The sequence below is a fragment of the Phalacrocorax carbo genome, chromosome 6 (assembly GCF_963921805.1).
Source record: "Phalacrocorax carbo chromosome 6, bPhaCar2.1, whole genome shotgun sequence".
NCBI lineage: Eukaryota > Metazoa > Chordata > Aves > Suliformes > Phalacrocoracidae > Phalacrocorax > Phalacrocorax carbo.
The window spans coordinates 23,942,371-23,955,168 of record NC_087518.1 but is presented as its reverse complement, the minus strand read 5'-3'; the positions used below and the strand labels follow the sequence as shown (position 1 = coordinate 23,955,168).

Sequence of the window (12,798 nt, the reverse complement as noted above, 5' to 3'; positions counted from 1 at the left end):
ATCACCAGACTATAGGAAACAACACAGTCACACTGTGGTATTTTACCTTGCAATATATTCCCTAATGTTATGCTAAAATATATATCTGGGAACTTGAGTAATTTGTTATCACCAGCTTCAGCACTCTCCCTCCTTTCACTGCCTTAATTCCTAACTATGGACATAATGGCTCCATGAGGGCTCTTGCCTTCTGGTTGTCCATAAAGTCACCAACGACTGCAATAGCTCTAGATGTAGCATGACAACTGGAAAAAGTAAGGACAGGAGAAGGAGGGCTGCTAGTGCAGAATTACCAAAGCAACCCTACTCCTGCTTGTGCCCTGTGTATTGTAGCTACAGTCCTGCATAGGCATGAATTTGGGAATTCCTCCACAGGCTGTATGTTACCAGGGCTCAATCAATTCTCAGTTCCAGTCACGCACGAGTACACAACCATTAATTCAGCAAAACCAGTTGCAAATCCCCCTCTCAAATCCCTACCTGTAATTTATTTGATATCATCCTATAATAATTCCATTTATTAGCTTACAGCAGAAATCTTTGCTGTTGCAACCCTTTGGATAACCAAAGTGGGAGCAAGCCCAAGCCAAAGGGGTTGGTTTTTTTTCCCTTTTTAAAAATGAAATTACCTTTTTAAGCAAAACCCATTCAACCTCTCCTCCTCTCCTGAAATTACTTGAAGAGTATTACACTGCAAAACTGAAGACAAGAACTGGGCCATCTTCAGAGTATCCATGGTCTGCAGATGTTTAATTTGATCCCTTTCTCTGCAAGTATTGCGATACCTATTCAGTGCACAGGATGAGCTGCTCCAGGGAGGATTTTGATCTGTGTAACTGAGGAAGTTATTCTCTGCTGACTCATTTTGTGCAAAGACTGTAAGATGATTACAGGTATGCCCTATCTCCCTTTTGCCAGAAACTTCTCCATTAACACAGACAATGCAGACTAATTCATACGAAACACAGTCAGAAGTCCCACCACCTCACTTGCTCACAGGAAAGTACCATCCATTTACCTTTAAGCTTTGCTTTCACGAACAAGAGCAATATGGCAAGTCCTCTTCCTATTGATACACAGCAGCACACATGGACAAAGCACTGTGTCATACTCTACTGACAAACCCAAACAGACATGCCTGTTATGGTTGATTAAATCAATCCAGTCTTACACTGTCACTTAACATGATTTCAAGGAGACCTTTTGTCACCCAACTCCAAGAATTTGACGCTTCTTGACACTGGTTAGCAGGGGAATTTGGAGCTTGATTATCAAAAGGGATTTCCTTACTTGAATTGATGAACACATGGTCCATACCCTCTGGGCACTCAAGTTTTGCAAATAGGTCTAGCTCTTCCTAGGTGAATTGAACATTCACAGGGCCAGGCATTATTTTAGCAATGGGTGTCTCTGGCACAGCCTAAGGAATAGGCTTTAGATTTTCTCTTCTGTAATACACAATTTTACTACCCAAAGTAGTACACTATTGCTACCTCTCCTCAGCTCTTCATACACCACCCCCAAAGTTCTACCAAGGTCTAAGAATTGTACAACACATGCGTTATTTCCCTTTCACATTGTTTTCAGTACAAAGGTTTTCCCATTTTAATTCTGTTGCTGAATTATGCCCTTTCTCCATGATGTGGTTTCAACAGCATTTATTATAATTAAGACTTATAAAAACCCAATGTACAATTTTCCCTGTGAAAAAATTAAATTGGCTGTCCACCCTATGAACAGCACAATGGCACTGGAGTTCCTAAACACCTTCCTATCTATGGCTGCCTGTGGACACATCCCAAAACCTCCAGGTTTGCCCAAAGCACCCAGACTACTATAACTTAATACCACAGGCAACTTCAAAGTGTTGAAAACTAAAACTTCCTGACATCTCTTTACAGCTTCAGTGTAATCTGAGACAATGCTGGGCCTTCTATCAAGCCAAAAATGTGCCACTCCATGTTGAAAATGAAATTAATAATGCATGCACAAGGCCAGTACAGTGTTTAATTATTCTTACCCAGTTCAGAAGTCTGCTAGTACTTGCTGTCACCTGTTTCACACCAAACGTGACCATCTTCACCTTGGAATTTGAGAGCATCTTCTTCAGCACTAGAAGTGGGACGATATTGTATTTTCCAGTTTAACGTCTTGCAGGTTACAGACCACTATGGCACAAGGCCTTATAGACCAAATGGTTAATTCTTATAACATGGTGTAAAAGTCTTGACAGATTCTTGCCCAATCTGCAATGCTGGGATAACTGATTATTCCTTTTCAGACTTAAATACATTAGCTACAGACTATGAAAGCCCTTTGATCTGACTAGGGAACTAAGAAACTTCTATGTCTGCAGAGCATCTTCCTGCAACACAGGGAAGTTATTCAACATTTACAACGAAAACAGATCCACCTGACAAATGGATTTTGGAATTTGGAAATTAGAGTTTTCCAAAGAAGCATGTGTAGTCTAGACACGGGAACATGGAGTCTCTTTAAATTCCTGGGTTTTCCATTCATTTGCATATCAAGCTGAACATGACTCATCATTGGTCAGTGCACACTGCATGCATATGCTTCTCTGAAACCAGCTTTTAAATAAGCTTTCTTTGGGGTGGGAAGGTGTAGGCAGTGTAGGGGTGGCAGAAATACTGAGAAGAGGGAAGGCTTTCATGAAATCTACTGTCAGTCAAAAACAGATCAACATTGCAGGCCAGGTCCTAGGTTCATTTAAATGCATTGGTGAAGTCAATATAATTTATTCCAGGTGAGGATTTGTTTGAATTTTGAACCACTTTGATAAGATACGTCTAAGTACCAGTCTTTTACACTGTTGATGCTAGCAGCAATTCTAAGAAGGCTAAGTTTATTTTGCTGCATTTGAGCAAGTCATCCACTTAAGCTGATTGTAGCTCCCCAGAACTCTATTTCAGACACTGAACAGAATTCCTCCTCTAGTCTAATCTACCGTGATCATAGATCACAGAGTATCTGTGAGGGCAGCCAGCAACTGCTTTCTGAAAAGCTTGTTTTATCACTATTTCATTTTACAGCAAAACACAGTCAGTCAACTCCCTCAAGCTTCCCTGAGTCTGCAAAGTGCCCAGCCAAGTGAAAAACCAGACAAAAGCACAAGTGCAGTGAAAAACCTTGCCATGCCCCATATGGACTGAAGAACAGAAAAAGAGAAATGGTAGGTTTGTAAAAAGGGAGGTTGCTTGTTTACTGGATATGCAGTCATTTATATTTAGCAGCTAAATGTTCCATGCTGATGGTGAAAGACAATGAGGGAAGTAAAGTGGCTGTCAGATAGGTTAACCACCAACTTTAATCTACAGTTTCAGTGTTGCTGGGCAGCTGTTTCTGGGAAATTATACTAGGATGCAAAATAGGCAAGAAAACCACTAATCATTTTGTTACCTCATCCCAAAGAACAAGAAACAAGTATTGCTGCCTTTCGTATGAATATGATCTACTAAAGGTAATATTTATTTCTTCATTTCTTGGAGCTCACTTTGTGCCTTGATAGCTGTTAAACTGATGACTTGACTGTATTTTTTGAATAAGCAGAATAAATGAAGAAAGATACTCTATTAAGTTCAGAGCTGGATTGAAAACAATATAACATTCTTTCAGATTTACAAATATTCTTTCAGAATAAGATAACATTTTTAGCTTTATCATTCGACATAAGTTGTTTTCCATTAACAGCCAAAATGCTGGAAATTCAGTGTCCTGTACAAGAAGCAAGGGATCCCCTTCTCCTTTCCAAAACCATTCAGAAAAAAAAATCCAGGGATTTGTATCGCCCTCCTCCGAGCTACTTGGTTACATATAATTGAGTTATTTGTGTAATTGATTTACTGGAAGGACGACTGGAGCAATAAAACTTTGTAGATATAAGGAACCTTTCCTTATCCTTCATGTGGCTCTTGGAGACAAATATGACAGCTACACAACTGGGTTCATGAAAAATGCGTTTGTATAGAAGGTAATTTTGAAAAACTATGCAAGTTCAACAAAAAAAACCCCATGCAACAATCAGAGAAAGTGTTGGGAGGTTTTGGTACTATATGCATCTGTTCTATATGAACACCATAGCTAAAACACAGTAAAACTTCCCCTCTTCTGCCTTTACAATTATTTTTGAGAGTAAGTACACGTCTAATAGATATGTAAGATATTACAGACAGAGATGATAGTACAAAAAGTAAAGGTTAAAACTAAGAAGTAAGTTTTTTATAGCCAAATTCCTGCAAAGTTTATTTGAGTTTGTGATCAACAGGGAACCATTGGGTTGGAGGCCTGTCACTAGTGGTGTTCCCCAGGGGTCTGTGCTGGGTCCAGTCCTGTCCAATGTATTCATCAGTGACCTGGAGGATAGGATAGAGTGTAACCTCAGCAAGTTTGCGGATGATACAAAAGTGGGAGGAGTGGCTGATACACCAGAAGGCTGTGCTGCCATCCAACGAGACCTGGACAGGCTGGAGAGCTGGGCCGAGGGAACCTCATGAAATTCAACAAGAGGAAGTGTCCTGCACGTGGGGAGGAACAACCCCATGCACCGGTACAGGTTGGGGGTTGGCCTATTGGAAAGCAGCTGTGCTGAGAAGGACCTGGGAGCGCTGGTGGACAGCAAGTTGAACATGTGCCAGCAATGTGCCCTTGTGGTCAAGAAGGCTGATGGTATCCTGGGGTGCATTCAAAGGAGTGTGGCCAGCAGGTTGAGGGGTGCTATCTTCCTCCTCTACTCTGCCCTAGTGAGGCCACATCTGGAGTACTGTGTCCAGTTCTGGGCTCCGCAGTTCAGGAAAGAGAGGGAACTACTGGACAGAGTCCAGCAGAGAGCTACCAAGATGATCAGGATCAGGGGACTGGAGGATCTCTCTTATGAGGAAAGGCTGAGAGGCCTGGGTTTGTTTAGCCTGGAGGAGAGAAGACTGAGGGGGGTTCTTACCAATGCTTACAAATATCTAAAGGGTGGGTGTCAGGACAAGAGGGCAGGATTCTTCAGTAGTGCCCAATGACAGGACAAGGGGCAATGGGCACAAGTTGGAACACAGGCAGTCCCACCTGAATATGAGGAAAAACTTCTTTACTTTGAGGGTGACAGAGCAGTGGAACAGGTTGCCCAGAGAGGTTGTGGAGTCTCCTTCTCTGGAAATATCCCAGACCTGCCTGGATGTGGTCCTGTGCGCCCTGCTCTAGGTGTACCTGCTCCAGCAGTGGGGTTGGACAAGACGATCTCCAGAGGTCCCTTCCAACACCCCTACCATTCTGTGATTCTGTGAATTGTTTCTTAGCCTAGTCCCAACACTGCATAGGTTTTTACACATGCTTTGTCCTATTCTATAGACAGCAATGAAGATATTCCACTAAGTAAAGCATATGCATTTGTCTTGGCAAGATCTTTCACTTCCCAACTTTAAAGACTGATCACCATCTCCCTCATCCCACCAACAAATATCACGAGTTTCTCAGTTGCAACTCTTCCTTCAATGGGTCATTTAAATAAAATATTCTCGTTTCATCAACAGAAAATAAGAATGAGGCTCACTACAGCTTCATATAACCAGCATCCTGACTCTGACAATAATATAACCCATGTGCCTAGGGAAGAGCACTGCACGAGAGGAAACATTTAATGATGCTTTCCCCAGAGTGCTCCCGAGCCCCATCAATTTGCCAGCCAGGGATCAAACGAGGTTTGGAATGTGGGTGTACAGCTATAAATTTAAATGGGGAGCATGCAGATTTTGGAAGCACAGGAACTCCTGCTTGGCTTAGTTGACTGCAATTTTGGAATGCCTGTTTATCATCGTGTGAACTAGACTGCCATCATCTCAGGTCTTCTTTTGTGTTTCTAAGTTTGAAAAAAAAAAAGAAAGAAAAAAGCAGCTTATTTCCTTGATGTGCCAGGATGCCAGGATACATGAATTAACCAGGATTCAAGGAAGTTGGAACAGATTATTTCCTGTATTCTTAAATGGTGTGCATTCAGATGCTTCAAAAGATTAATCTCCCAGGATCATGTTCCAACCTTTGTATCACTGAATTAATTTATGTAAATGACACGTTCCAAGAACAGGAAAGAATAATCCAAAGCCTGAGTAACGCCTCAGAAAGGATGAAAGTTAGCTCACTCTAATGTAACTCCAACTGTGGTCAATAGAGACTGTTCCTTCAGCTTCACCAGGAGCTAAATCAGGCTTTGAAAGAAGACAGTCATAGAATCATAGAATGTCCTGAGTTGGAAGGGAGCCACAGGATCACTCTGCCCCTGCACAGTACAACCCCGAAATTCACACCATGTGACTGAGGGCGTTGTCCAAGTGCTTCTTGAATTTTGTTAGGCTTGGTGAAATGACTACCTTCCTGGGGAGCCTGTTCCAGTGCTCCACCACCCTCCGGGTGAAGAACCTTTTCCTAATATCCAACCTAACCCCTCCCTGGCACGTCTTCCTGCCACTCCCTTGGGCCCTATCATTGGTCACTAGAGAGAAGAGATCAGTGTCTGCCCCTCCTCCTCCCCTTGTGACAAAGCTGTGGACCATGATGAGGTCTCCTCTCAGTCTCCTCTTCTCTGGGCTGAACAAACCAAGTTACTTTAGCTGCTCCTCATGTGGTTTCTCCTCTAAACCCTCCATGAACTTCGTGGCTCTCCTCTGGACACTCTCTAGTAGCTTTATATCCTTAATATACTGTGGTGCCAAAAAATGCACACCGTACTTGAGGTGAGGCTGCACTGGTGCAGAGTAGAGTGGGACAATCCCCTCCCTTGACTGGCTGCAATACAGTGCTTGATGCACCGCAGGGCACGGTTGGCCCTTTTAGCTGCCAGGTCACGCTGTTGGCTCACGTTCAACTTGCTGTCAACCAGAACCCCCAGGTCCCTCTCTGCAGGGCTGCTCTCCAGCCTCTCGTTCCCTAGTCTGTATGTACATCCAGGGTTGACATGACCCAGGTATAAAATCCAGCCCTTGCCCTTGGTAAATGTCATATGGCTGGTGATTGCCCAGCTCTCCAGTCCGTCCAGATCCCTCTGCAGGGCCTCTCTGCCCTCGAGAGTGTCAACAGCTCTTCCCAATTTTGTGTCATCAGCAAACTTAATTAGTATTCCTTCCAGTCCTGCATCCAAGTCATTTACAAAGTGTACTGGCCCCAATTTGGATCTCTGTGGAATGCTGCTAGTGACTGGATGTCTATTGGAGAAGTACCACCTGATTGGACAACAGTCACCCCAATCTGTAACACCATTAGCTGTTTCATTTTAGGCTCTAGGCTGAGCATTTTCATGCTGTGTTGAACAAGAGCAGAGCTCTGGGATCTGCAATGGACTTGCATTACTTTTCCAGAGAAGGTTTAAGTTTCTGGCTTTAAACTATAAAATCTCTTGATGATTTGGGGCTTAGTCATAAAGCAGAGATGCCCCAGGTAGGCTCCCTGAAAGTGGAGCTGGAAACTAAGTTGCTGCACGAGAACCATGACACAAATGCCCACAGGTGCCACTGTGTGTTATCATTTCAGGCATACTAAAAATATTTTTTAGATTCTTTTTTTTAAAGAAAGTTAACTGAATAATATAAAATTATTAGATGTGTATTTTGACATATTTATAAAAAAAGAGAAAAATATGGAGAAAAAATTACAAAAATATGTGTGCTAAAGTTTTTTTCTTGGTTAATAAAAACAGAAAATGAAAGATCTATTAAGATGCATTAATTTTGTTTTGGTTTACCATTCTCCCTTCCTATTTCTGTCTGGGTAACAAAGAAAAAGAATGAAGCAAGTGGAGTAATAAAGGAAAAGCTTCAACACCCCCCTTCACCCCCCCCAAGAAATCCCAAACCAGAAATATTACAAAATGAGTACCTTTTCAAGGCAAGCATCCTATATCATTACATTTTCAGGGAAGCTTGGGGGAGGAAATATCACACACTGAAAAGAACTACATCTCATGAACTATAGAAGAAAAATTACTCAGCAAGAAACCTTTTTCATGCTAACTGATTAGATGGGGGTGGGTAGGGAGGAGAGGGAAGATGCAAGTCTCACGAAATCTTACCAGTAGCTAATTAAATACACGGCTTCTAATTTTTGGTATCACAGATTTCAGGTATATGATTTGTTATACCAATGTAAAATAAAAACAAAACCAAAAAACAATCCAAAACCCAAATAAAAACAAAAAACAGCAAAAAAAAAACTCACTGATGCAGATCACTAGTTTTCAACAATCCTAACAAACTCACTGTATGGAGTAGCTCCTTCTTTCTACTAACATCAGAAAATGTAGAAGGCTGAAGAGGAAACAAAAGTTAAACCAAACCATTTTAAAATACAGTACTGCGACAGATTTTATTTCATTTTTATCAGTACTACATGCTTACTACCACTAGGAACAGACGTCTTTTAAAATTTTTTTAAAATTTTTGTTTGTTTGTTTGCTTTTTTCGTTTGGTTTTTAAACCTGTATTAAATGTTGACCTAAAGCTTGCTGTGCCTTGGAAATCTGGCTCAGGAGTTAACTGCATGAATTTTTATTTAAATAGATATGCACTTAAGTTTGAAAATAAGACACATACAGGTGAACAGGAAAATTAAATTACAAATTCAGTTCATACAGGTATCTCTTATTCTATGAACTAAAACCTGTTAATTAGCTGAGACCTTTTAAGAATTATCAAAATACTTACGAAACATTATTTACAAATTATATAAATAAACCCTAGGTCACTTTAGAATTAACCAATACAACAAAAAAAGTCACCTTTTTGTACTGTGTGTACTAAAAATGTTCTTGTTTATTGATTATAACCCAGTTTGCAGTATAAAATGTTTGTTCACTTACATCAAAATGGATTCAAATAGAAGGAAAGAAATTACTGGTTTCAAAAGAAAAAACAATATTATAAATGCTTAAAATCAATGAGGCTTCTTAATCTTCTTTTCTGCACAGTTTGCAGTCATTTTTAGAAGTCCCTTCTACAGTCTTCTGAACAGGTAATCTCAAAATAGCAGAGACATAGTTTTAGCAAAGGGAAAACATTCAGTACATTGCTCACACGTCACAAAGACCTTTTACCAGGAGGGAAATGACAGAGAACGTAATTGTCAGTGGCCAGCACAAGCCTTTACAACATTTAACTTAAAAGGCAGCATTTATAGAACTAATCACAGACTATACACATCCTGCACTGAACAGCGATCAAAAGGACTGGAAAATATACATTTAGGAAAACAGGAGACCGATGGTTTTCCATTACCTTTAATTCTTTTCTCCTTGTCTTTTGTTTTAAAACGTGCATTGACACCACCACCAACTACAGCTATCTTTTGCTTTAACATAATATAAGCCAGGTAACTACTGTATGTGAGAAATGTACAATAAAAGGAGAGAAACCATTGAATTTCCTGTGTGAACACATGAAAATATAAAGCCATACAGATTCCAAAGTGCCATGAATACCAAATTCAAGTGATGGTTTATAGCATGTAGAAGAGAAAGTAAATGGAACTTGCTCTACGGGTTCCCAAGCCCTTCAGCTGCATCTTCAGTTTCCCCTTTGGCTGCTTTGGTGAGAATTTCCATCCATTTCGTCTGCAGTTCTTCATCTTCTGCACTGAAATACAGAGTTTGCTGGGACTGGCAAAGCTTAAAAACATGCTTCACTTCAAACTTCTCACCAGAACCTGGTAAACTGACTTCATATCCAGGCAGAGGAATAGGACGTGGGTTCCGTCCATCCTAAAGAAGAAACAACAAATGTAAAAGTTCAGTAACAAGTAATATTTGAAATGGGAGGAGCAGGGGTATACTGCGCAGGGAAATTTCCTCTCAATGTGATTAAAGAAACACCTGTTTCAAACAATTTAAAGCTTGCTTTGAAGTAGTAAGATGTGATTGGAGATGCATTACCCTATATCTGAGACATGGTCACCAGACACACGCTCAGGCTAGGCAGCTACACCACAACTCTCATCAAACCAGTGTCTTGTGTGTGTGCTGCCAGCTGAGAACCCCTCTGTGCTAGCGCTGTAGCCTGCCATCGCTGCCCACAGAGTGAACACGCATGCACATGCTTAAGTAAGGACATGAACACAGTTCCAGAGTATGCATACATTCAGCTCCTCATACAGTACTGTACTTAGAAAACAGAGAAGAAGTGATATCAACCACTTAACTTAATAAAAGGCAATGACTTCTTGGTGCTCTATTCTTCTTATTTAACAGATTCCCTTTCGCAGTAAGAATACAGATCCAACAGTGGCATGGCTGGGGATTTTCATGTAATTTCACATAACTTATGCCTGTTAGCTTTAAAAAAAAACACAACCAAAACCCTCAAACCCCTTTATATTAGGTACAGGCAATCAGATCCAGCCGAGAATAGTTCAGTATAGTCCTTTTTGAACCTCATGGGGCATTTGTAAGATTGGTTTAAAGGAGACAAATAAGCAGAGCTGTACACTGACACAAAGACAACTACCAGGGAAGAGACTTTAAAATAAAAGAGAATTTCAGATTTTAAATCAATCAGTCAATCTTCTCAGAAGGTCTTACGTTATTTATGATGCCTTTCAAAGTTGTGAAGAAAGTTGAAGCTTAGATTCTTAAGCATCCTTTAAAGGCCAGATTAACTTAAAGGTCCAAGGAGCAATACAGCTCTCTAACAGTCACATCTTGAGCATTAACCAACTCCTCTACTAAGCTCTCATGAAAGGTGTACTTTGGCAAGGCAAGGTGTGCAATGACCAAGCAACTCATTTCAACTGATACCATCAAAGATTTTCAACAGTGGGTCCCCAAACTGAAGTCGAAACCACACAGGCATCAAGCATCTGTAAGAAGCCATTGCCTCTTGTAGCAGCTACTTGTGTATCAGCCTACTCAAGTTCAATGCCTCATACCAAAGTTAACAAGGCGTCCCACAAAGAGGTGGCAAAGTCATTCTTTTGTCACTCCATGCTGAATGCAGATGACTTAGTAAAACTGGAAGGGGACCACAGCCCTGAGAGCAATGGTAAAAAACCCCTACTTTTCTAATACTTAGAATAAAGTAATTAAGTTTCAGAACTGCTCACATCAATGCAAACACACACATTAACTAAGGGAGCAAAAAATACACAGTCAAAAATGTGTCTACACATTTTATTAAATCAAAACAGCCTTCCTGATTTATTAATCTACTACTTTTTATTGTTAGGTAAAAATGCCAGAGTTCATCTGCTTGAAGACTAGGCATTATTCTAGGAAATTTATTGCAACTTTAGGTTAAACACTAAATAATTCAGTTCCTATTTGTGCGCAAGTCATTGTGTTAAAAGCAGCACACAGTTTTGCGACCCTGACACCACAGCCGCATCTGTATAAACAGGGAGATCTTGCACATGCAGAAGTTTGAACTGGCACATACAGGGTAGCTCTAGACCTGCATATGTAGCATTGCTAAAGCAAGCAAATATGGGATTGATGAACACAAAATACACAAGAGCACATGCCAGCATAAACATGCCTCCTTCATTGATCTTGTTTTAGAAAAACAGACACTAAGACTTGTCACATGTAAAATTGGAGGTTGCCCATGACAATGAAAAATATCGTTTGTAAGCCAAGAAGTGCAGTGTAAGAGCAAATTTATGTTTGAATTTTACATGTTACACATACCCAACACATGCAGACACAGGCAAATTAAGCAGACTGCCTTTGGTCTTGCTTCCTCCCTTTTCTTAATAGGATGCCTTTGTCACTTTCTCTGTACCTGCCTGATCCAAAAGGAAGGGATTGAAATTATCTCGAAAAGCTGCACTACTGACAGATAAAGGTGAAGCACTCAGCCTCCAGTCATACCACACACCCAAAGCAGACCTCTCTGTTGGACTGTGAGCGTCTCTGGTTTTCCTCCGGCACTGAGCCCTTCCCCTCCCCTACCTGGAGTGCAACAAATCCAGGGGCTGTACTGCACCCACGAGGAATTTGGGCCCTACACTGAGCACATACAGATTTACAGACCTGACAGAGATATAAATGTCATATTCTTTTTTTAAAAGCCTACTAGATTTGGCTGGTTGAATAGTTTTTTGTTTCCTTGTTTGTTTAATATTTCTGTATGCAACATACCAGGGTTGCATGATATCAGTATTTCATAGAATCATAGAATCGTTAAGGTTGGAAAAGACCCTTAAGATCATCAAGTCCAACCGCTAACCTATCACTGCCAAGTCCACCACTGAACCACATCCTCAAGCACCACATCTACCCTTCTTTTAAATACCTCCAGGGATGAAGACTCAACCACCTCCCTGGGCAGCCTGTTCCAGTGTTTGGCAACCCTTTTGGTGAAGAAGTTTTTCCTAAAATCCAAACCAATATAATCAAACCATACTACCCAGTGCTGAGAAGACCTTTGCTTTCGGGTTGATTTAAATATTTTTTCCTGAGATAGTGAGTGATACACAAAAACTTACTGGTTGTGTAATACTGTCAGTAATCACAAGCATTGTGCACTCATCCTGACTCTAAGCAGCATAATACTACTGTGTTATTTATTTAGGTAATTACAGCAGCATTTATTCGTTGTTCTATTACAACCATTACAACACCCAGGGTTTAAGACAGGGAATGGATAGCTCAATTCCACTACACAGGCAGTTCTTTTTCATGTATCCCTCCATAGAGACATCCCTCTTGCACTGCACATCTCATTGCAGCGTATCAGCTCTCTTACACAAATATACAGAACAAGAGTTACCCACTGATAGATGACTATAATTTCCTACTACTACTTTTGAGTCTCT

General features: G+C 40.7%; 1 protein-coding gene across 4 annotated transcripts in view; it reads right to left on the bottom strand.

Moving 5' to 3' along the window:
- Positions 1-8,784: 8,784 nt before the first annotated feature.
- FGD3 (FYVE, RhoGEF and PH domain containing 3) overlaps positions 8,785-12,798 on the bottom strand; it is a 121,688-nt gene continuing 117,674 nt past the window's right edge. For all 4 annotated transcript variants that reach the window (XM_064454266.1, XM_064454264.1, XM_064454268.1 and 1 more), the window contains one exon: positions 8,785-9,748. In XM_064454266.1, coding sequence (XP_064310336.1) covers positions 9,524-9,748 — 225 coding nt within the window. In that variant the 3' untranslated portion in view covers positions 8,785-9,523. The remainder of the gene's footprint in view (positions 9,749-12,798) is intronic.